Raw genomic sequence first — 22,500 nt, forward strand, 5'->3', positions numbered from 1 at the left:
TATGGACGTTATAGAGGTTGTACGGCTATTTCTAACGGCCATTTCTGTTTTCGGTGTATTCTACAGTCGGTTAATTTTCACTTCGACTATGGAACTAGAGCAGTAGCCTTCGTCAGAACGAATAGCCACATTGCTAATTGCGTAATATTTATCTGATCTATTTAAAACAGGGCGCGTTTAGACATACAACGGACGCACAATTTCACCTGCTTCTGTCTCCATAGTAATGACACATTGCACAAACCTGCCACCTAGATGTCGCCAAAGTACAAATAAAACTCATTTTATTGATAGTTCCTTATAATAACGCTAATTTAACGGAAGCACACAAACCAGATAATGTTGATTTTAATATATGTAAATTTTTGGTAAAACAAAAAATGTATCAATTACCATGTATCAAAGGCAGAAACATATTACAATTCAGTATAATTGTACCTGTTGTGTCTTCTTCCAGAAAGATGTTAAAAGTATAACGGACACACGGCTTGTCTCTATATAACTCGGGCCGCGGTGCTGACGTCATCAACGCGCCTCCTCTGGCCGGTCGAGACCTCATGTAAAGTTTACGTAGATCCTCGTGTGTCGTCGCTTCCCCGCGGTCAGGCTGTCCGCGCTTTAGCCATTCACGGTCCAGTCATCCGAGCTTTAAATTGAATGCGCCTATATGCTTTATTTTACGGTATTCCGCTGCTCACCGCATACTAAGGCTGTTTATGCACAGAGAAACACTTCCCTATTGTTTGAAGAGCTTTAGTGTAGATACGCACTTTTACTGCATTCATAAGTTCTTTACTTGATTTAACTAATATACTTGTTTCATTACATTAAACACATTTAGTATTGCTTAATAAACACTGAACAATATAGTTTTAATGTTTGTCTGAAGTTTATTCTAAGGCTTGACGGCCAGATATGAGGGGAGATATCAGTAGGGCATTGCTGCATATGTTCAAGACTGGGGTCACTCCATGGCAGAACCATCCCACTGCCAACTGAGCAGTCTTTGAATAGATTCTGTGATCCATCATCAAAGCAGGCGGGGTGGGGGGAATTGATGGTCCTGCAATCTGTGATGATCTGAAGTCCTTGCCACATACGTCGGCCATAGTTTTATTATCCTCCCAGTGGGTTTTACACCTGGGATGAGTGGTGAGTACTATGGTGTGAGATAAAGGGAGAGACGGCCAGATTGCCCAATGTGGGGGAGGGGTGTTGCTCCAGCCAGGTTGGAATAAACATGTCCCAAAGTCTTGTCCCCTCTGGTGTAGCAGGAGACATGGTGGTGGAATCTGGGGAGGACTGTCTTCACGTTGGAGTGGTTGAAGTCAACAGCAATAATAAAAGCCTCAGGGTGTTTGGTCTGGTGTCTGCTAATGGTTGCATAAAGTTGCCAGCTTAGCATTAGCATCCATAAACATAAATACAACATAAAGTGATACCAGAAAGCTCAGTAAAGAATTGAATGCATTTGTTATACATTATATATTATTAAACAATTATAGCTACATTGAACTGAAAACTCAAAGAAGAAACTAAATTTACATGGGATGTAGGCTTTCATCAAAAAAGTATCCAAAATGAAAAACAATAATAATTATTCATGTGTGTGAGGTTTCTTTTTGACATTCAATTTTTTTTAAGAGAAAAACATCATCACATTAAATAGCTTCAGTGATGGCTTCATATCCCAATAGCAAAGGATGATATGATATTTATTCATTCTAGCTTGTTGTAAAATTTGAAAGTGAGTTTATAGATTTTTTCATGACTGGCTTAAACGATCTGAATACTTGTGAGTAACCCATATTCTTCAGAACACAGTTACATTTTCAACTAACATAAAATATTTGCTGTGTTTGGAAGAAAAACGCATCATGCACTATCAGGTGATTCATACCAAAATATCACTTTCTGGTGGATTACATCATAACCAAACATCAAAACACATTCACAGGACAAAAGTGCATCATACAAGGTATTAACAGTTGTATTGATTCAGTAGCAATTATGCTATTGGAATCTGAATTCCGTGGTCATTATATAATTATATATGTAAGAATGTATTTGAGTGATGTTTATGCATAAATAATGTAATAGTAAACAAACAAATACAATATTAATATGGATGTAATACCATAAATCATAGAAAACATAAATGAAGAGCCTATAATGACAGTGCTGTTTTGGAATGCAGAACAGTATATAATGGAGAGACAATGGTGCAGTGTGTTCACTATAAAGAATTGTGCCCCCCAACCTGCACTTCCCGTCCAGAACGTGCTGTGGACACAGACGGGGGTGGCAGTGTTCACACTGTACTTCAGAGGAGAAACACAAACTGCATTACGGGAATGATTAAGAAGAACAATAAGACATTTATATCCAGCAAAGACAAATGGAAAAAAAAAAGATCTTCTAAAACATGAAAACATACTTTATACACAAGGAGAGCGAGGGTTGTTGTTTCTGGGGTAATTTTGACTTGCATGGTACAATACAATCTTAGCATCTTGTAATATTGACAGAGATATTGATTAGCAGAGGGCATTGCTGTTTGACACTAGAGCGTTGATTCCAGAAATTAAAATTTCTCATTTATGATTTATGGTACAGTGAAATCTGTCTAAACGTACAGAGAGGATAGTTAAGGACTCATACTCTTATGCTGCAGTGGAATTCTTTAGGCATTGTAAGAAATTCTGGAGAAATAGATATTCAGCCTTTGTGACTGTTTAATTCGCCTAAATGTAATATGCACATAATATTGATTTATGAGGAATTGGTACCGTGAAATTTGTCCAGACTTACAGAGATGATAGTTAAGGATTCATATTATTATGCGGTAGTAGAATTGATTAGGCATTATGGGAGATTTCTGAGAAACAGATATTCAGCATATATGACATGAGAGCTTTAATTTGCCTCAAGGGAGTATGATTTTAAAATTGATTTATTAGGAGCTGGTACAGTGAAATCTGCTGTAGTAGAATTATTTTGGCATTATGGGACAATTAAAGTAAATAGGAAAACACACTCTCGGAATTAAATAAGCATTTAAACATCATTACAAATACAAGGATTTCAATGTAGATTTTTCAAACCTAGAATCTATTCAAAGACTGCTCAGTTGGCAGTGGGATGGTTCTGCCATGGAGTGACCCCAGTCCTGAACATATGCAGCAATGCCCTACTGATATCTCCCCTCATATCTGGCCGTCAAGCCTTAGAATAAACTTCAGACAAACATTAAAACTATATTGTTCAGTGTTTATTAAGCAATATAAATATATTACTAAACGTGTTTAATGTATTGAAACAAGTATATTAGTTAAATCAAGTAAAGAACTTATGAATGCAGTAAAAGTGCGTATCTACACTAAAGCTCTTCAAACAATAGAGAAGTGTTTCTCTGTGCATAAACAGCCTTAGTATGCGGTGAGCAGCGGAATACCGTAAAATAAAGCATATAGGCGCATTCAATTTAAAGCTCGGATGACTGGACCGTGAATGGCTAAAGCGCGGACAGCCTGACCGCGGGGAAGCGACGACACACGAGGATCTACGTAAACTTTACATGAGGTCTCGACCGGCCAGAGGAGGCGCGTTGATGACGTCAGCACCGCGGACCGAGTTATATAGAGACAAGCCGTGTGTCCGTTATACTTTTAACATCTTTCTGGAAGAAGACAAAACAGGTACAATTATATTGAATTTTAATGCTAGAAAGGACTGTTTGTTGTAATACGTTTCTGCCTTTGATACATGGTAATTGATACATTTATTGTTTTACCAAAAAATTACATATATTAAAGTCAACATTATCTGTATTTGGTTTGTGTGCTTCCGTTAGATTAGCGTTATTATAAGGAACTATCAATAAAATAAGTTTTATTTGTACTTTGGCGACATCTAGGTCGCAGGTTTGTGCAATGTGTCATTACTACAGAGACAGAAGGAGGTGAAATTGTGCGTCCGTTATACGCCTGTTTGAAATCGATCAGATAAATATTACGCAATGTGGCCATTGGTAAAGATAATCTATACGGATAATTTTCAGTACATTTTCGTTCGCTTTCTCGTACTATTCTTATAGTAATTAAATTAAAATGTTTCTGACGAAGGCTACTGCTCTAGTTCCATAGTACAAGTGAAAATTAACCGACTGTAGAATACACAGAAAACAGAAATGGCCGTTAGAAATAGCCGTACAACCTCTATAACGTCCATAAAAGCTTAGAGTGTTTAGTTTTTTTATTTCCATGTTTGTCTGTGTAATAGGTCTATCTCTAACATTGTTTTCATTGAAGTGGCCCAAGATGAAACTGTACCTTGCTATCGCTGCGTTGATGCTGGTGCTAATAGTACACACTGGTAAGATAAAAGACTGTGTCCTTGTAGATACCCTCCCCAAATGCTTTGTAGTAAATAATAGAGAGGACATTTGCAAAGCCCTGTACCATTAATACATCACACATGTGTTTTCCTGCAGAGGCCCAGGAGGCGCTCGTACCAGAGACTGCCAACACTGACGACATACATACAAAACTCAAGGAGTTTGGAGAAGATCTGACTGAGAAGACCATTAATGCCCTGAAGACAATCGAGCAGAGCGAGTTCGCCTCCAAGACCAGGTAACACAGAAAGAGTTAGATTTAGTTTTTAGTTTTCACACTAATGCTGCATAGTAAACAAAGCATTAAAAGAAAAATGTATTCACCCTGTGTGTGTGTGTGTGTGTGTGTGTGTGTGTGTGTGTGTGTGTGTGTGTGTGTGTGTGTGTGTGTGTGTGTGTGTGTGTGTGCCTTAGGTCATGGTTTTCTGAACAATTTGAAAAGTTGAAGCAGAAGGTTGACGAAACCTTCACCAAGACAGATTAAATGCGGAACCTGTGGGCCTGTGCGTCTCCCTACCCTGTGCGTCTCCCTACCCTGTGTGTCTCCTGCCTGTGCGTCTCCCTGGCCTGTGCGTCTCCCTACCCTGTGCGTCTCCCTATGTTGCTGACAGAATCAACTGTTACAGCCTCTGCACACTGTTGATCTGCTCACCAGCTGTGCACCTGTGCTTTACCTTGTCATCTTATCAAGTCAATGCTCTCAGATTCTTGAAATGTTCAAATAAGGGCTGAAATTTGGCCAAACAATAAAAACCAAAAGCCAAAAGGGATTTTTGACTCTTGTTTATATTTTGTGAAGAAATTGTTCCTGTCAGTGGTATTGCTGGGGTGGATGATATTATTAAATAAATCTTTATTGTCATTGTGCATGTGCAGGTACAAAGCAATAATGCAATAAAAGAGCTGACTGCTTCATGCTTTCATAAGTGTACAACATGTGGAATGTGGACATGTATGTAAATAAAGAACACAGAAACATCTTTTGTTTCATTGTTGGGCACATATCATTGAAACACCAATGTTTGATGAATAAATAGTTGGGCTACCAGTTGTTCCACTAATACACAATATCAACGAAATGAAAAAAAAAAACCTTCTAAGCACATAGTTAAGAGTCAAACGATGTTACAACAATAATGAAAACTATAGACCAAATGCAAGCATTCATTACCAATTTGGTTGTGTATCCAAACCTTTCAAAAACAGATTAGAGGATGACCCCCCCCCCCCCCTTAGGCCACCGCCCACACAACCAGGTTAAAGTCACAGTTTGTTCACTGTTAATAATCAGCACTCTTCTCAGATTAAATTGAACCCCCCCCCCCCCCCCCCCCCCCACACACACACACACACAAAAGCGGGTGATCTGGGGAGGGTAAAGTAAAGTAGTACCCTGACATCAGGTTGAAGGGTCCTGTAGCTGTGTCAACTCTCTGTAAATTAATTTATCAACCTAAATTCACAGATCCACGCTGGGCTGAATACACACACGTCCACGTAGAACCGTGTCAGTAAAATGTTACAAATTCTTAATTCTCATGCATTACAGTTTGAGCACTGGTGGAATTCTTAAATGGTTTGATGCGAAACTCTTGAGTTGCTGTGTTTAGTTATTTCACACATCGCAGGAGACCATTTTACTAACGTTAGGCATCCCTGCCAGATGGCCAGAATACCCTCAGATGGATGGACGATGCTGGCTTTTAATGGCTTTCACCCCTCTATGATTTCTCCTTAAATTAATTATCGTTCTTGCAGACTCAAATGCAGCATGCGGGAGACTGCAAAAAAATCAATGGCTATAATCGACTGTGTACTGCCACAAACCACAGCCATGACAAACAAAATGGCTAATGCAATTCTCAAATAATAAGTAATCCATTTCTCTGAATGCTGTTCGAAATAAGCCCAGCAATCACACCACCTCATTTCCCAAGACCAGTGTGTGACCAAAACATCATTTCATCATATAAACAACAGATGTGGTCAGGAAGCTGATCCACCAGTTAGATTGTTCGACTCTAAACCCCAAAGAGAAAGGTTTCCATCTGAACTCTTAAACGGTATTTTAATGCTATTGCTGAAACGTCAGGATTTGATATGTACAAAAACATATGATGTAAGAAGTGTTTAATTCAGCTGCTGTCACTACTCTCTCACAGATGTGTAGGCTGGTGGTGTTCGTTCTGGTCATCGTGCTGCAAGGTATGAGATTTCTCCATCTGATGCATTTTCACCTTAACATTAACTGTTAACAACAGTGAGATTAATGTTCCAGTTGCTCTAAATGTGACTTAATTCTGTTGCTTACAAAGCTGTTTATAATTATTACATCTTAACGTTTATTCCTGCAGGGCACAGAGCAGTTCTGTGTTTCCCACACACCTGTCACTCCTGATCTGTGTGTATTACACACCACTTCAGCAGCGGGTGACGGTATCATCTGCCTTCTTCACTAACGTGTGCTTGTTTCTCTCTCTTCGGGTCTCGCCCAGTGTGTGTGAGCTCGGCGGACTCTCCGCCCGTCACCGATGAAGCCCCAGTGAACCTGGAGTGGGTGGCAGGGGCGTACAGGTAGAGAGACGGAGACCGCGGGCACCGGCAGGGACGTATCAGCTGGCACTGTCCCCATCTGCTTATATAAGATGTTGGGTTCAATGCTTTGATGATTACTGCAAGCTGTGAAATATACCCACGTCACACTCACTTTAATGTACAGACATAGTGAAATCTTATTATGTTCAGGTTTTGTGTTCACTATTTGTGTGTGTGTGTGTGTGTGTGTTTGCCAGGGAATTAAAAGAAAAGGTTGTGGGTACAAGCGAAGTGGTGGCTGAATTGGCCAGCATGTACTATGAGGACCATGTGAAACCCATGACTGACCCCTACGTCGAGTGGGCTAAAGACACCACCAGGTCTCTCTGGGGCCGAATCAAAGACAGAGTGTCCAGCTACACATCCACCTAAAAACCTCACAGGAAACCTCACAAGAGTGTCACAGAATCACAGACCAAATTCTGAATTAAGATGAACTCATTTTTTAACATAAAAATGTGCATGTAAACATCGTCTTCTCTTCTCAGTCCTGCATGGTCGTCGTTCGTAGATGCTCCCGACGTTATAATAACCAGTAAAAGCACATCTTATCACCATCTCAACTTGCATGCTTTGCGTTTGTTGTAGATCATTGAACAAAGGTTCTGACCTAATATAAAACTGTAAAACACACTTCTGGTTGATTAATCTTCATACCATGTAAAGGTGTGTATGTATGTGTGTGTGCACATGTGTGTGTGTGTGTGTGTGTAAGAGGGGGGTAATAATATCCATATAGGAAAAAAGGCCCAATAATTACTCTTATTGCAGGGTCATAGACCACAGATGAGACACGTAATGTATCAAAGAGTAAAGTACCTCACTTCACTGTCCACCCCCGTGTGGTGAAAGCCTTGCTGTGACCTTTGCTCAGACGTCAGCCTTTAATGTCCACAAATGCAAAAGAGCATTGATTCTGGAATATGTGCAAGACAGCCTGACAAGACTGCGTGTGATAACAGTCTCCAAGTTGTTCTGAAATACACATGCATCTTAAATATTGCATCTTACGCAACAGTTGTAGGTATTAATACACCACAGCCAGAATGCCTAAAGGAGCATGTAAATAAGAATCACTTTTATGAATTATTTATACATGTGTTTCAGCTTTTGGGCAAATACAAAATAAAGACAATACAAATACAAATACAAATTCAACATTTAATTCGGACTAGCCAGACATCACACTAGCCAAGCATCATGCTAACCATATGTCACATTGACCAAGCATCATGCTAACTGGAAAGAAAGCAAAAGTAATCACAGACTCAAGGAAAAGCAATTTCTGAATCTGGACATTTTACTGACATAATAAATTTAATTAATATTCATCCTGTCAGTCCTGTCATTGAGACATGCACCTTGTATATGTGAGGTGTGTATAGTCTAAATGACAAGATACATACACTTAGCATAGTCCTTCTACAGAACTGTCCCATATAACAATTCCATAGTACAATACAACAAGAATAAAGTAGAACATTTCTAGAAAGTTCTTATGTATATAAACATCAACAAATATATTGCTGTGTGTAAACAACAGGGAATCTTTAAACTGGTTTATTAGCTTTGGAAACCAGATTTTAGCAAACAAGAAGCTCAGTAAAGCAATCATGAATTCCTTTGTGTGCACTTTATTTGAGCAGACTTGGACAGAACAGATTCGGGTCATAGGTCATAGGTCAGTGAGTGCACAGATAGGAAGAGTGGAACACTGATCATGTGTGCTGGACTTTGGTTTGACAAACGTGTCTGGGGGTGTTTGCCTCCTAGGAACAGTGGGTCCACTGGTGGGTGACTGTGTGTTTGGAGAGTCAGCAGGTCGGAGTGAGGAAGTGTGTGTGTGTGTGTGTGTGTGTGTGTGTGTGTGTGTGTGTGTGTGTGTGTGTGTGTGATGACGTTTGTTTGATCAAATGGCCAGTCTGATGGAGGGGTGACCATCGGTGGGTATATATTCACACTCTGCATCACGTAACTGCAGTCTTCAGTTCTCTGACTCTGTACAATCTCATCAGGTTCCTCACTGTCCCAAGGTAACGTACTGCACGTTCACAAGACTCACACGTGGAAATGAAGGGATAATATTGTTTTGTGTGCAAGGCAGATGAACAGTTTTACATGTATTACTCGTAGATGTATTGCATGACAAATCTCTGGTTTGTCTGTGTGGAAGATAAACCAGGATGGCTTGTAATTGTAACAGCAGTCTTGTAATTATACTAAACATTAATATTAGATTATTGTAAAATTAATATATTAAACCTAATGCAAAAGACGAATGCACCACTAGTGGACAATAAAGTTGGTCTGGTTAAAATTTTCTTCAATTCAAACATCTGACACTCACCTCTGGGTTTCTTTCCCCAGATGAAGCTGGTATTAGCTCTGATTGTCGCACTCCAAGGTGAGACACACATACACATACACACACACACACACACACACACACACACACACACACACACACACACACATACAAACACAACTCACTTCAGCTGCACCTTGACGAACTTGTGTGATGATCACAACTCTTGCATCCTCCCCTCTGCTCTAGTGTCGGTGTGCCTGTGTGATGTGCCTCAACCCAGCAAGGAGCTTGTGGACAAGTATGAGGGCCTGAAAGCCGTGTTCTACAAGAGACTCGCCCACGCCTTTGAGGAAGCCAAGAATGCCATCGTGCCCTTTGCCGAGGGCACCGTCACGGGAGACAAGGCCAAGGAGATTGCGGAGCATATGAAGGGCTCGTCAGGACTGCAGACTGCTCTCAAACTGGCTGCGTGAGTACAGGCCACGTCCCCATCAGCCTCCACCACCTCCACCCTCCGTCCTAGCACCTCCTTCCGCTGTCCCTACCTGGCACCATCATCGCTGCAAGCTTTGGTTCAGCTATAGGCCCGGTGCACATTTCCCAGTGGCCTCTAGCACAGGTCACAGGCTAGAATGTTGTCCCTTGTTCTGACTAGGTTATTTGAATAATCGTTCTAAAGCCAAAATCTTTAGTTCTGTTTGGTTTGCAGAATATGGCCCGCTGTCCTACTGTGAGTCCGAGTCATCAGTTATCAGAAAGTTATGGTGTTGTGTCAGTGAAACTAAACAGGAATTGCAAACTATCCATGTTAAATCCATGTATATAAACATGTTTGTTTTGTTTGTGGTTGATGCAGAGCTTTGGGTAAAGAGCTGGAACCCCTCGTTGATAAGGCACGTTTGGCCGCCCTGGGTGCTTATGAGCACTACTTGCGTCCCACCGTGGGTGATCAACTGGACAAGACCATCAACTCAATCAAGCCCGTGCTGGACCAGTGGCTACCAGCAGACCACTAAACCATGACTAAACCATGGCCAACTGAGCCCCTACCCCAGTGACCCTTCCCTGTTTCCTCCTGAGTGTGCTTCCTCCTGGAGCTTGAGCTGCACTTTATCTAGAGATCGGGTGTGTTAATCACACGTGCAGTCAACCAGCGGGGCCAGCATGTTCTATGAGGATCACGTGAAGCCAGTGACTGACTCCTACGTCCAGTGAGACAAATCCAGCTCTCTTTGGGACAGACTCACACGTCTCCTGCTACACATCTACCTAAAGCTTCACCCGGAAACCTTTCTACAGTGGCACAAAAAAATGAACTTTTAAGAATTTTCCCACAGCACAGCATCTTTAAGCGCAGAACAATGGCAAACGTAATAAGAAATCGTTTATTAACACCAAATGTGCATGTATACATCATAATCTCTTCTCAGTTGTCCTTCATGGCTCCTGCTGTAATACCAACTAGTAAAAGCACATCTTATCTCCATGGCATCTTGCATGACTTGCATTCTTTCCCAGTGTAGGTCACTGAAAACACGTCATTTATTATGTAGCTATAAAATACACTTCTGGTGTATTAATCTAAATGCCACGTAAAGGGGCGCGTCCATTTTCCTCTGCATACATGGGGCCATCGGCTTTTTTAGTTACACAAAAGACCATGAGCTTCAATTTTGGAACATGTGCAAGATTTGAAAAAACTGCAAGTCAGAACCTCATTTGAGTGTACAGTCCAGACTGTAGCTCAGAAGTTCACATGCTCAGTACATTTTGCATTCTCTGCGCTAGTCCTCAGTGTCAGGGAAACTGCTGGGTTAAGAGGCGTTAATCACCAAGAAGTACCTAGTCAATACTGTTTCTGTGGTTAAGTGGTTAGAACCAGATCATTACAGATGAATTAATATGCACTAAAGCTCTGGAAGGTTCTTGCCCATCCAGGCTGTAACATAAACTGTCTGCTGGGTACAAGCATCAATATTTAAGAAGAGGGCAAAGTTTGATTTCATCAGTGATCAAGAAACTCCATTAAACAGAATCATTTTAATAAATTACTTGTTTCACATTCACGAGCAGACGGAATAACGTAGATTAAGGTCATAGGTGACTGACTGCACAGATAGGACACAGATAGGATATGAAGACAGTGGACTTTGGGTTAACCAGCTGACATGCTCTCTCTGATCTGTTTTCTCTCTAAACACGCACTAGCCAACAAAAGAAAAGACAAGCACACACTCCTTCATCCACCAGTGTGATGTAGCCCTGTGGAGGTACGGGGCAGTTTTTCTTATCACTGCAAGATTATTCGAGGCCCTATGTAGTTAACACTTTGCCAAGCTGAAATCCATTTTACTACTTAAGGATCTTGAGAAAGTCACACATGCTGTGATTACTCCATGCCTTGATTACTGTAGATCCCTTCACATGGAAGTCTGTCCTCTTTCCTTTCAGTGGTACCTGTATCAGGTATCAGGTATCATTTATTAAATTTGACAAGGCAGGACACGCCAGCATAAAAAACCATTTTTAAGCAGTGAGATCTGAAATGTGTCAAACATTCAACAAAGAATATAAAAATCTAAATAAAGCAAATTAACTTTAAAACATAAAATAATAATTAAATCACTCAAAAAGCTATTTAAGAGCACGAGAAATAAAAGAGAGTTCATGTCTTTTAGTTCTGCTCAAGGGTACTACATATTCTCGCTGTCGACGAAGTGAGTAACTGGATAATGGGGTTGTAAGCAAGAAGCCATGTAAAGGAGAAGATTTATCCTTGTGTATTTCAGTGAGGATACGCAGGGTAGCCTCATCACGCCTTTCACTGAGTGGTGTGAGAGATGATGAAGGGAGGCCAATAATCCTGCAGCATCGTTTTTGTACCCTTTCCAACTCCTCTGAGAGTTTTTTGGTCAGCCCACCCCAAACAGGACTAGCATACTCAAGGATTGGACGTATAAAAGTCAAATATATTTGTTGGAGGACCTCACATGGAAGACCAGCTCTTTTAGCCACTGCAAGATAGTGGATCCTTGGTCTTATCTTTATAATCATGTGTTTGATGTAAGTGTCCCAGGATAAATCAGATGAAATCTGGACTCCCAACAGATTGAAAGTGGTGACTCTACTGATATTTTGGCCAGAAATGATTGGAGATGGTGGAGTGAAGAGGGAGAGGGAATATTATCCTAAGAACCATATTCATCGTCTTGACTCCATTCATTGTCAGTGAGAACTCCTGTCCCCAATTAGCCACAGAATCCAGGGCTTTCTGAGTCAAGCCTGGTAGAGAAACTCTGTGATTGTAAGATCAGCAGCATATTTCACTGGAATAAGAGAAGTAGGCAGATGAGCATCCAGGCTATTAATACAAATAACAAATGGAGATAACAGCCCTCCTTGTGGAAAACCAGCTGATACTGCACAGGGCTCAGATACACAGGAACCCCACTGCACCCTCTCCACTCTGTCACTCAGAAAGCTGTTAACAATAAGCCAGAGGGGTCTCTGATGGACGTATTAGCCAATGTATGAAGCAACCGACTGATTTATTGTATCAAATGCTCGCGAGAAATCAACAAACACTGCATGAACATCTATTTTGGGTTGATAAGTGCTTCATGCCAGCTTTGAAGAATCTGAATCAAGGCAGTCACAATTGATCTTCTTGCCATAAAACCATGTTGGGAAGTAGCAATTTTGGAAGCTGTATCCTCCAGAAGGACATCTCTTAGGATCCCTTCAAACACTTTGCCAACACAGCTGACTAATGATATTTGACGATAGTCAACTGGAAAATAAGGCCTATCGTTCTTAGGAACAGCTTTGACCAGAGATTCTTTCCATGGCTTTGGAAATATACTGTGTCATATACATGCATTAACATTGGCCTGTTGGCAGCTTGTTCAAAATGTTGATGCCAGATTACTTACTGGTCCAAAACAACAGGAACATATCTCACCTGCCCTGGCCTCCTCTCACCTGCCCTGGCCCCCTCTCACCTGTCCTGGCCTCCTCACATGAGCTGTCCATTAGCTAAATGGTCCAATTTAAATATTTACTTTTTGTTTTTAAGGCTCTTTATGGTATAGCACCACTGTACCTCAGTGACATGTTACACTCTTACAAGACACAAAGGACACTTTCAACCAATTTCAACCTGTCTTACAATAAGACCCCCCTGTTTTCTTTGTCTTATGAATGAGGTTAATCCGTTGATCTTTTTATATACTCCATCTATTTATAAATTGAAGGTGAACTCATTCACCAGTTCCCATGTCTCCACAATCAGCAGTTCTGCACCTTTACATTCTGTGTACATGACGATCCACCATCCACATTATGAGCTTGGATCCAGTTCTAGTGTTCCAACGAGAGCTATTTATAGGCACTTATCATTCCCATCCACCTTGTAATCACGATAACACAAAATGTTCCCTCCAGTTGATTTTATCACAACACGTTGATCTTGTAGATCAACCTATTCATGGTCAGCTCAATATTTCAGTCAGAGCAGTTTGCTTACTTTGGCTGAGGACATTTGTCTTCAATTTTTTAAAGAATACACTTAAGCACATGGGCCCATATATAAAAGGTGTGTTGAAAGCCATCAAGATTCACAAATTCCTCATGAGAATATGACCTCATTCTCCTTGATTCTCTAAATCTCCCAATTAGGCAAATTCCATTGGGGCAATAATTCCAGTCATTGAAGCAATAATTACAGTCATTCGAGCAATAATTCGAGAATGAGGCCTAGTGCTTCACAATATTTATCTTATCTGGGTTTCTGGAAAGGCCAATCTGTGTGTTTATTCTTTCAGAATGCACTCATGCCTATTGGAGTTCTTCCTTTAGTGTGTGCACAACCTGGACCCCATTAGTCTGACCTGGGTCCAGTACAGGCAGAACTAGTGTCCCAACATTGGCAGAGATGGAACATGCTGTTTTGGATCTGAGAGTCATAAACATTGGTCATGTGACCCACCCTGACCTGTGACCCCTTACTTGGCTTCATTCTGAGTGCACCACCCTGGAGGGTGAGATGTGAGTTACGCTGTTACGTTTCAAGGGGACAGGCGTGACGCAAATACAAGTTTTTAAGTTATTTATTAAAGGAAAAAAGAAACAGACTAAACTGGCGAAAACGAGCACACAAGAATACACGTAATAGAAAACATCCAAATGACAAGACGGCAAATAGAACCACTAAGACACAGAACAAATCATGACTTACTACAAAGACCACACACATAATAATATGACAGAACTTAGAACTCACAGAGGACTAAACGAACATGAGGGGTACAAACTCTCAGAGTTATAAATGCGGGAACTACTATAAAACTAAACAGAATGCATCGAGCTGCAGTGACCATGACATGAATGACAAAACCGAAACACTTAACTAAGCAAGGACGCATAAACCAGCAGACGAAACAAAGACACTGAGGGGAAACTACAGCGCTAAAAGAGAAGGGAAGAGAGAACTACAGGAGGACTTAGGAAGAACAACGAGACTGGGTAAACAAAGGAAAATAACTACAAAACACGGGGAGACGGAACAAGAAAGCTAGAAACAGACGCAGAGCACAATTAAAACGCTAACAGAAATAGAAAGAGAAAACAAGGCAGGGCTAGGCGAGGCAGAGCAAGAACAAGGAGTACTCACGACACACAATGACCGACACGGAAGCAGAACCAGAGGGAATAATACACCGGGACAGGGAAACTAAACAAGACACAGGTGGGAACACTGAGGACAGGGGCATGACAGACAGAAGGGAAACCAAGGGAACGGGGAAGCTAGTCGGGACAAGGGAGGAGGGCGGAGCTGGACATGACATACGCTTAGCCCTCCATCTGCAAAGCTGTTGTACAATTGTAGACCATATTTGATGTAGACTATACTCGATGTAGACCATACTTGATGTAGACTATACTTGATGCCTTCACATTTGCAAAAGTTTGAAATGATTTCTTACAGTAGTTAAGGCGTTCAGAAATTTATCAAACGGTCAAAAGATTTTCTGATTGTGTGTATACAATCTCTTACATACAGTAGGAACTGAGATTTGTAAAGAAATACTTGGGAAAGTTGGGCATATACTGTATTTACACCATGAATCTTTTGAATGTTTTTTTTTTTTCATTGAAGGCACTGGTAGTTTCAAAGCTTTACTTATTATTGAAATCTCACTGTATGCATCCTTAACAGCAGTGTCCACAAAAACTGAAAGGTGTATAACAGGCCCATCATGCAGAGCACTGTAGGAAAGCCCGTGGGCCAGAGGAGCAGGATCTTGGCCCTCAGTGTCTCCCACCACATGGTTCCCTGATGGACGGTGTCCTCATTCCCAAAGCTCAGGCTGATCCCTGGACGTCTGATGTCCCATGGAGACTTTATTGTAACGGAGAAGGTTATCAGGCTTTTCTAGAAAAGCTGGTTGGGAACTGGGAGCCATAACGAACATAGTACTGGGATGAAGCTGGTCTGACTGTTATAATGGGAATTGGGAAGTGATCGTTATCACTAGACAAGAGGTGTGTGTGTTGAGGGGAGGAAGGTGGTTGGGGAACTTCCCTGCCACCTCAGAGCAGGTGGTGCAGGTTCCTGGTAATCAGAGGACATAATGAGGTGGAGATGGAAATGGTGTTGCCTGTCTGTTCCCTTGCGGGTCCCAGAGCAGTCAGGTAAACAGTGTCCCTCCTTGTCTCTCACCAGGGGGCTGAGAGTGGCAGGGCTATTGCGGTGTTGCTTGAGTTGATTATCTTCCAGTCTCAGGGCTTTCAGCCCCATAGACAGCTAACCCCTAACCCCATGACCCCTAACCAAACAACAACAAACACACAGACAAACACATATGGTTAAATACAGACATACACACGGAAGCAACCAAACAGACAAATGTAGACATACAGACACACACGGAGGAGGAGTCAGGGGCTATACCATGACAGACACCCCTCCCCCTGTCAGAGGAGGAGGAGGAGTCAGGGGCTATACTATGACAGACCCCCCTCCCCCTCCCAGAGGAGGAGGAGGAGTCAGGGGCTATACCATGACAGACACCCCTCCCCCTCCCAGAGGAGGAGGAGGAGTCAGGGGCTATACTATGACAGACCCCCCTCCCCCTCCCAGAGGAGGAGGAGGAGTCAGGAGCGATACCATGACAGACACCCCCGCCCGGAGGAGGAGTCAGGAGCTATACCATGACAGACCCCCCGCCCAGAGGACTCAGCACCTCTGTCCCAGACCTGCGACAAAGGGCGGGACCGCAGAACGAAACTACCAGAAGCAGGAAACTCCAGAACTCCAAAAAATATAGAATTACAAAGTTCTGTAATCTGATTTGTTGGGGGTGCAATTTCTTGGGTTTTGTGTGCCTATAAAGGCCTATAAATGAATCCTGACCACAATGTTGCCACAGTGAACGCCTAGAAAGAAAGTAACAAACACAGGATCCAAGTCCCAACACCGGCTAACCACAAGAAAATAACAAACACAGGAGCTAAATCTCAACACAGGCTAACCACAAGTAACAAATCTTAACATACAGCAAACGTTATACATAATATAGTCGCAAGCTAAGTACAAAACAACAGTCGTGGCAACCTCCAGTGGGTGTAAAATTAAAACTCAGGTCATAACAGTTGTGTCATTAAAATATCATTAGATTGTTTCCAGAGTTGAGTCTACTGGCACAAGTTAACTATGTAATGTCCATACAGTCGTAATGGTTTGGTGTTTCTTTTGATATATAAGTTTGTTTTTGTTCTCATACAGCTATGTGTTCTCCTAAGGGGTTTACTGTTTAAAAGAAGCTGCATGAATAATTGCTTTAAATCTGAGGGAAAATGTTAGCAATAATTGCATGTTTGTCTAACAGTTAGCATCCAAACATTAACATAGACAAATATATAAACACTGGTACCTTGCGTAAATGTCATGTGTTTCACATGCTTTGATGTACGCAAACCAATTTATGAGTCCACCTGCTGCTACTGAACTACACTGTGCCATTGCCTGCAGATAACTGGAATGGACATCAACAGCCGGGCCGGGTCACGACGTAGGATTCATCAGAACTTTACTGGACCGGCACTTTTGGCCTATTTTACTGATGTTAAAAAATATGGTTCTGCAAGGTTTCTGTATAAGCTACGCAGATGATACTCAGTTGTATATATCACCCAATCCGGATGATATCAATACTACTCTCAAAATTGAGAACTGCGTCCAGGACATTAAAAGCTGGATGGCGTCTCATTTTCTTCAACTAATTCCGACTGAGGTGCTGATTCTTGGGCCTAAAGCTGCTATGTGCCATATTTTTTTTATGTGCCATATTTTTGTCAATTGTGATTTTTTTTTTCACCGCAATCGAAATTTGTCCTCCGCTTTTTACCCATCTGTGCAGTTAGAACACACACACACACACACACACACACACACACACACACACACTAGTGATTACTAGGGGGCTGTGGATCATTGCTAGAAGCAATTGGTCTAATAGTCCTCTTACCCTAGATGGTTTTTCAGTAACACCTAAATCTACCGCAAAAAGTTTAGGTGTCACTATTGATTTGGATCTTTCATTTGACACACATATATGCAACGTCACTATGCTGCCTTTTTCAATTTATGTAATATCACCAAGCTGAGACATTTACGTTTGTTAGCTGATGCAGAGAAGCTGGTCCATGCTTTTGTCTCGTCGAGATTGGACTACTGTAATGGTCTTCTAATTGGATGCGCTAAACAGACCATAAAGAAGCTACAACTTGTACAAAATGCTGCAACTAGAGTCTTAACTAAGGCTAGAAAATTTGATCATATTAGTCCCACTCTCGCAGCATTACACTGGGTTCTGATTAAATATCGAATTGAATTTAAAATTCTTCAGTTAACCTATAAGGCGTTAAATGGTCTTGCCCCACAATATCTGTGTGAACTCATTGCTTACTACAACGCATCTTGCCCTTTTTAAATCTAGACTTAAGACTCACCTATTTAATCAAGCCATCTGTTAATATTCCCCTTGTAAGGTGGGGCTCGGGGGCCCCCAGACATTGAGATTTCTGGTAATCTGAGATGTTGATGCTGTCATCCAGCTGTGTCATGGCATCACTCTAGTTGTGACAATGACTTGACTGCAAAGCAATGTCTCAGTGAGCCCTCATGACTGTGGTCACCTCTGAACCCCTCCCTTTAGTTATGCTGCTATAGATTAGCCTGCCGGAGCCACATGCTAATCCCTGGTGCGTGAGCTATGTACGTTTAAATCAATGGTGGTTTAAATTGATGTCCATACACTCAGTCTGTATTGTCTATCTTTTTGCATGTTTCTACCCAAGATCCACTGGCTTGTCGGTGGATATACTGGGGTTGGATGCTGAGAGGACGTGCTGATGCTAGCTCCTACCTGAGGCTCACCATCTGCACTGACTGTGACTACTTGGCCAGAGAACAAGAACCTTAACTATAACTATAGAACCACCTTTTGTCGCCAAATACAAACTTGTGCTAACGGGCCGCCCAATGGAGGATGGGTTCCCTTTTGAGACTTGGTCCTCCCGAGGTTTCTTCCTAATCCCCACCATCATAGGGAGTTTTTCCTTGCCACTGTTGTCTTTGGCTTGCTCATTAGGGATCTGGATCCATACGATTGTAAAACTGCTTTGTGACAACATGTGTTGTAAAATGCGCTATATAAATAAATTTGACTTTGACTTTGACTTTGAAAGAATAAAATGTGTCTAATGTTCTCAGATCTAATGTTGTCAGTTTCTGGAGGGGAAACCAATCAAAACATTTATTTGGTAAGTAATAATTAAATATGAATGGGCAATGAATGTCACTAACAAATACACTTGCAAGCATACCTTCAAGATATCTTCAGTTAAAGAGGTTGATGCTGTTTGTATACTCAGTACCAGCAAGTCAGTTATGAGAATATACAGTATTACCCATAACATATAACATAATGCATATCAATAGTTCAAAAACCTGCTGTAGATCACATGTCTGTGCTCAGCTACATTGTCTTCTTCTCAGAAGACCTTTTAATACTGCTGGTTCCTTCAGTCGTTATAATGATGCACTTGGCTGAAAAAGCCTTGCCTGACCGTTCAGGAACTAGTCCAATTTCTTGCAGGGCATCTCCTGGGTCTTTTGTATTTGACTCCTGGATTGTGTTGTGCATAATGCTCTTCTGATCCAGTTACTGGATGCACATTGGAGTCATGTATTTTTCCACCTGAAATCATGATAGCTGTACCTGAATCTTGCCTTGATTGGCATGTTTACTGTTCTAAGATGTAGGTCCAAGTATTCTGCCCTAAAATGGACTGAACGGTATTTTTGATGCTCATACGTTCATGTGTGTTGCAAATCCAAGAGCAAGTCACACAATACCACATTTGGCATGTGTTTCCATGCTAAAAGCAAAGTCTTGAGGACCTTGAGTTCAAATTAAATTCTTGATGCTGTCGACTGTCACAGGGACATCTATCAGTCCCCTGGAAAATCAAAAGTATCAGTTACCCGAATTATCTTTGCTGCACATTTATTATTTTTTTTATTTAATTTATTCCAAGCCAAGCCAACAATTACAATCCAATATTACAATTATATATAAATATTCATATTTTTACAGTTACACATATGCATACATTACGCATACATCAACATACATACAACAACTTGGAAAGGAGTGGGATGAAGCCATGCTTATTAATTCCCACCACCCGTCCATCCCAAATCAGAATCCATCTTTCTGCTGCCATCCACAACCCACAACACTATCACACATACAAATATTATAGATACATAGTATCCCAGATTTATTCCATATTACATATGTCCATTTCACATTACTATGTAGGTAGTTATATCAATATGAATTACTCTACTAACAATAACAACATTAACCATGATAACAACAACATTGAATAAAAAAACACAATACAAGCAGTTAAACTGACCTGAAGCACTCTGGACCTCTCTGAATATTCTGTCATGTGTCATAGGGCGCAGGCCCCACCCACACAGAGGCAAGCCACACCCACACAGAGGAAGCTCCCACCTACACAGAGGCAGGCCCCACCCACACAGTCACTCAGGTCACAATACTTATAAATTCTTATGAGCACATGTTTCTGTTTATCTAATTATTTACGCCCGCAGGTTCCCGTCATCTGTCCTGCACATTAACATTCGCATGGTCATTAACATTCGCATGGTCATTAACTTTATTATGATGAACTCATTTAAATAGCGAACGCGACTTTAAGTGACACATTTCTTTGGAAGACAGCTCTTCGAGTCCACCTTCTGCTTTTTGGTTTCCATCCTCAGTCACTGTTGACACCCACGTGTTCCCAGGGTTGCAATTACTTACTTTCTGAGGTGTATGCAAACATACTATCGGCGCCCCCCGCACTCCACCCGAACGTAAGATGGACACAAATTCAGTATTATATCTCATCGATTTGGCGCCCCCTCTAGTGCAGCGCCCCTATGCGTCGCATACACTGCATACCCCCTTTTTGCGCCACTGCGTGTTCCCCACGTTGCACGTGTCTCCCACATTGCAGCTGAGTCTTGCACAGTTTTGGTGCTGCTAACAACAAAACGTAGCAACAGAATCTCACGTGACAGCAGGGAAAAAGCACAGCCAATCACTGTGGACGTGTGTTACGAAGAGGTAAGACATGATCTAACCCTTTCTGCACCTCTAGGTTAATGAGACATTGACAGATTATTTGGAAGGGATCAAAGTATTGGTGGGGACAATTTAATAATCACTGGATATTAGTAGGGACACGTCACTTCCGTCCATGCTAATTTTATGGCCTTGTGAGAAGAAAAGAGCTAAAGATGCTTTGTATCTATGCAAAGGCTTTATGTGCAGCTCACCTGAGACGTCTTCATTCTGACAGATGTCCTGCTAGGAGGACATGTAGAGGACACATGTATCACACCTACAGGTGTCCTGCCAGGAGGACATGTAGAGGACACATGTATCACACCTAGAGGTGTCCCACCAGGAGGACATGTAGAGGACACATGTATCACACCTATAGATGTCCTGCTAAGCCTCCGTGAAGGGTCACATCTGGAGGTGCAGTGCTAAGCCTCACATCTAGGGAGCGCTCCGTCTCCGGCCATGTGGACAACCTGTAGCTTCTATAAGGCTCTATGGCTGGATTATCATATAGGGTCATGAACTCTGACTAATAAGTTCTAGCCAATGGCAAAACAAGTTTTAAAAACAGGTCCAAAGTTCATAGCAGTGAAGACAGCTAATATTCTGATTAGATGTACATATTTGATACACACAAAGGCTTGTTTTCATCTCTATACTTCCAATTGCTATAGTACCAATTTCTATACTACCAGTCCTTATACTACCAGTGATTTGTTTATTACTGTAGCTAAATAATGCTATATATGTATTCAATTATGTATGTATGTATAAATAAAAAAATTTAAGTTAAAAATTAAAAGTTAATCAGTGATTTACTGTCATCATAGGCACATTTAGTTCCTAAACAAACAAACACACACACACACACACACACACACACACACACACACACACACACACACACACACACACACACACACACACACACAATCCACACACACACACACACACACACACACACACACACACACACACACACACACACATACACACACAAACAAACAGCAGTGTGTACAGATAGTCTGAAGTAAACAGGCCAACGTGTCTAAGGTAAAATAGACTTAGGACTGTAAACGTGTGGCAGGCTGCTTACACAACAGAAAGAGCCCATAAGTTCCAAGGACGAGCTGAGTGTGAATCTTACAATGATCTCAAGGTTATTACAGCACCAACATAAAATTACAGGAGACGAGGTCTACTCATCAGTAACGACAAAACCATTAGTCTTTATTAAACACTGCTGTCTGTTTTACCAATGATTAATTGTCAAAGCTAGCTAAATGACAAATTGGTATTAGGGTGATCAAATCACCACAAATTGGTAGAATGACCTAACAGTGAATCTTCTGAAGACCAAGCTACTTTAGATACATTATCTCATGTATCTAAAGGCCTCTCCACACCCTTTCTGACATCTGTACAACCTCAATCTCTCTCTCTCTCTCTCTCTCTCTCTCTCTCTCTCTCTCTCTCTCTCTCTCTCTCTC

The 22,500-nt window shown here is 41.4% G+C and overlaps 5 protein-coding genes across 7 annotated transcripts in view; 4 read left to right on the top strand and 1 right to left on the bottom strand.

Annotated features, from left to right (window-relative positions):
- LOC143473486 (apolipoprotein C-I-like) overlaps positions 1–609 on the bottom strand; it is a 1,464-nt gene extending 855 nt beyond the window's left edge. The window contains exon 1 of one of the 2 annotated variants that reach the window (XM_076970505.1): positions 439–609. In XM_076970505.1, coding sequence (XP_076826620.1) covers positions 439–559 — 121 coding nt within the window. In that variant the 5' untranslated portion in view covers positions 560–609. Of the gene's footprint in view, positions 1–198; positions 238–438 lie in introns of those variants that run through there. The other variant, XM_076970506.1, reaches the window with a different exon arrangement.
- Positions 610–3,547: 2,938 nt separating this feature from the next.
- Positions 3,548–5,376, top strand: LOC143473438 (apolipoprotein C-I-like). Of its 2 annotated transcripts, XM_076970438.1 has the most exons (5): positions 3,548–3,698; positions 4,282–4,374; positions 4,493–4,634; positions 4,811–4,914; positions 4,947–5,376. In XM_076970438.1, exons 1-4 carry the CDS (start codon positions 3,578–3,580, stop codon positions 4,878–4,880), a joined length of 426 nt encoding a protein of 141 aa, XP_076826553.1. In that variant the 5' UTR covers positions 3,548–3,577; the 3' UTR covers positions 4,881–4,914; positions 4,947–5,376. The 2 variants fall into 2 exon arrangements, with proteins under 2 accessions (XP_076826553.1, XP_076826552.1); XM_076970437.1 differs by having other exon boundaries at positions 3,549–3,698; positions 4,811–5,376.
- Positions 5,377–6,346: 970 nt separating this feature from the next.
- On the top strand, positions 6,347–7,527 carry apoc4 (apolipoprotein C-IV). The gene is made up of 4 exons (XM_076970130.1): positions 6,347–6,459; positions 6,559–6,601; positions 6,892–6,970; positions 7,189–7,527. The coding sequence occupies exons 2-4, from the start codon at positions 6,559–6,561 to the stop codon at positions 7,361–7,363; spliced, it is 297 nt and encodes a 98-aa protein (XP_076826245.1). The 5' UTR covers positions 6,347–6,459; the 3' UTR covers positions 7,364–7,527.
- Positions 7,528–8,925: 1,398 nt separating this feature from the next.
- apoa2 (apolipoprotein A-II) lies at positions 8,926–10,616 on the top strand. Its single transcript, XM_076970558.1, has 4 exons — positions 8,926–9,024; positions 9,359–9,395; positions 9,546–9,768; positions 10,156–10,616. Exons 2-4 carry the CDS (start codon positions 9,359–9,361, stop codon positions 10,313–10,315), a joined length of 420 nt encoding a protein of 139 aa, XP_076826673.1. The 5' UTR covers positions 8,926–9,024; the 3' UTR covers positions 10,316–10,616.
- Positions 10,617–22,427: 11,811 nt separating this feature from the next.
- apoc2 (apolipoprotein C-II) overlaps positions 22,428–22,500 on the top strand; it is a 2,437-nt gene continuing 2,364 nt past the window's right edge. The window contains exon 1 of the mRNA XM_076971372.1: positions 22,428–22,500. This exon is cut by the window's right edge and continues 195 nt beyond it. The gene's annotated coding sequence lies outside the window, so the exon portion shown is untranslated.

This window comes from Brachyhypopomus gauderio, chromosome 13, assembly GCF_052324685.1.
Source record: "Brachyhypopomus gauderio isolate BG-103 chromosome 13, BGAUD_0.2, whole genome shotgun sequence".
Classification (NCBI taxonomy): domain Eukaryota; kingdom Metazoa; phylum Chordata; class Actinopteri; order Gymnotiformes; family Hypopomidae; genus Brachyhypopomus; species Brachyhypopomus gauderio.

What these genes read in the sequence shown, in the direction of transcription:
- apoa2 (XM_076970558.1), top strand. Translation starts at nt 9,359, where the DNA reads ATGAAGCTGGTATTAGCTCTGATTGTCGCACTCCAAG. An exon ending in TCTGATTGTCGCACTCCAAG is followed by an intron (nt 9,396 to 9,545) that starts GTGAGACACACA and finishes CCTCTGCTCTAG; the next exon opens with TGTCGGTGTGCCTGTGTGAT. An exon ending in ACTGCTCTCAAACTGGCTGC is followed by an intron (nt 9,769 to 10,155) that starts GTGAGTACAGGC and finishes TGGTTGATGCAG; the next exon opens with AGCTTTGGGTAAAGAGCTGG.
- LOC143473438 (XM_076970438.1), top strand. Translation starts at nt 3,578, where the DNA reads ATGAGGTCTCGACCGGCCAGAGGAGGCGCGTTGATGACGTCAGCACCG. An exon ending in GGTGCTAATAGTACACACTG is followed by an intron (nt 4,375 to 4,492) that starts GTAAGATAAAAG and finishes GTTTTCCTGCAG; the next exon opens with AGGCCCAGGAGGCGCTCGTA. An exon ending in GAGTTCGCCTCCAAGACCAG is followed by an intron (nt 4,635 to 4,810) that starts GTAACACAGAAA and finishes TGTGTGCCTTAG; the next exon opens with GTCATGGTTTTCTGAACAAT.
- apoc4 (XM_076970130.1), top strand. Translation starts at nt 6,559, where the DNA reads ATGTGTAGGCTGGTGGTGTTCGTTCTGGTCATCGTGCTGCAAG. An exon ending in TCTGGTCATCGTGCTGCAAG is followed by an intron (nt 6,602 to 6,891) that starts GTATGAGATTTC and finishes GGTCTCGCCCAG; the next exon opens with TGTGTGTGAGCTCGGCGGAC. An exon ending in TGGGTGGCAGGGGCGTACAG is followed by an intron (nt 6,971 to 7,188) that starts GTAGAGAGACGG and finishes TGTGTTTGCCAG; the next exon opens with GGAATTAAAAGAAAAGGTTG.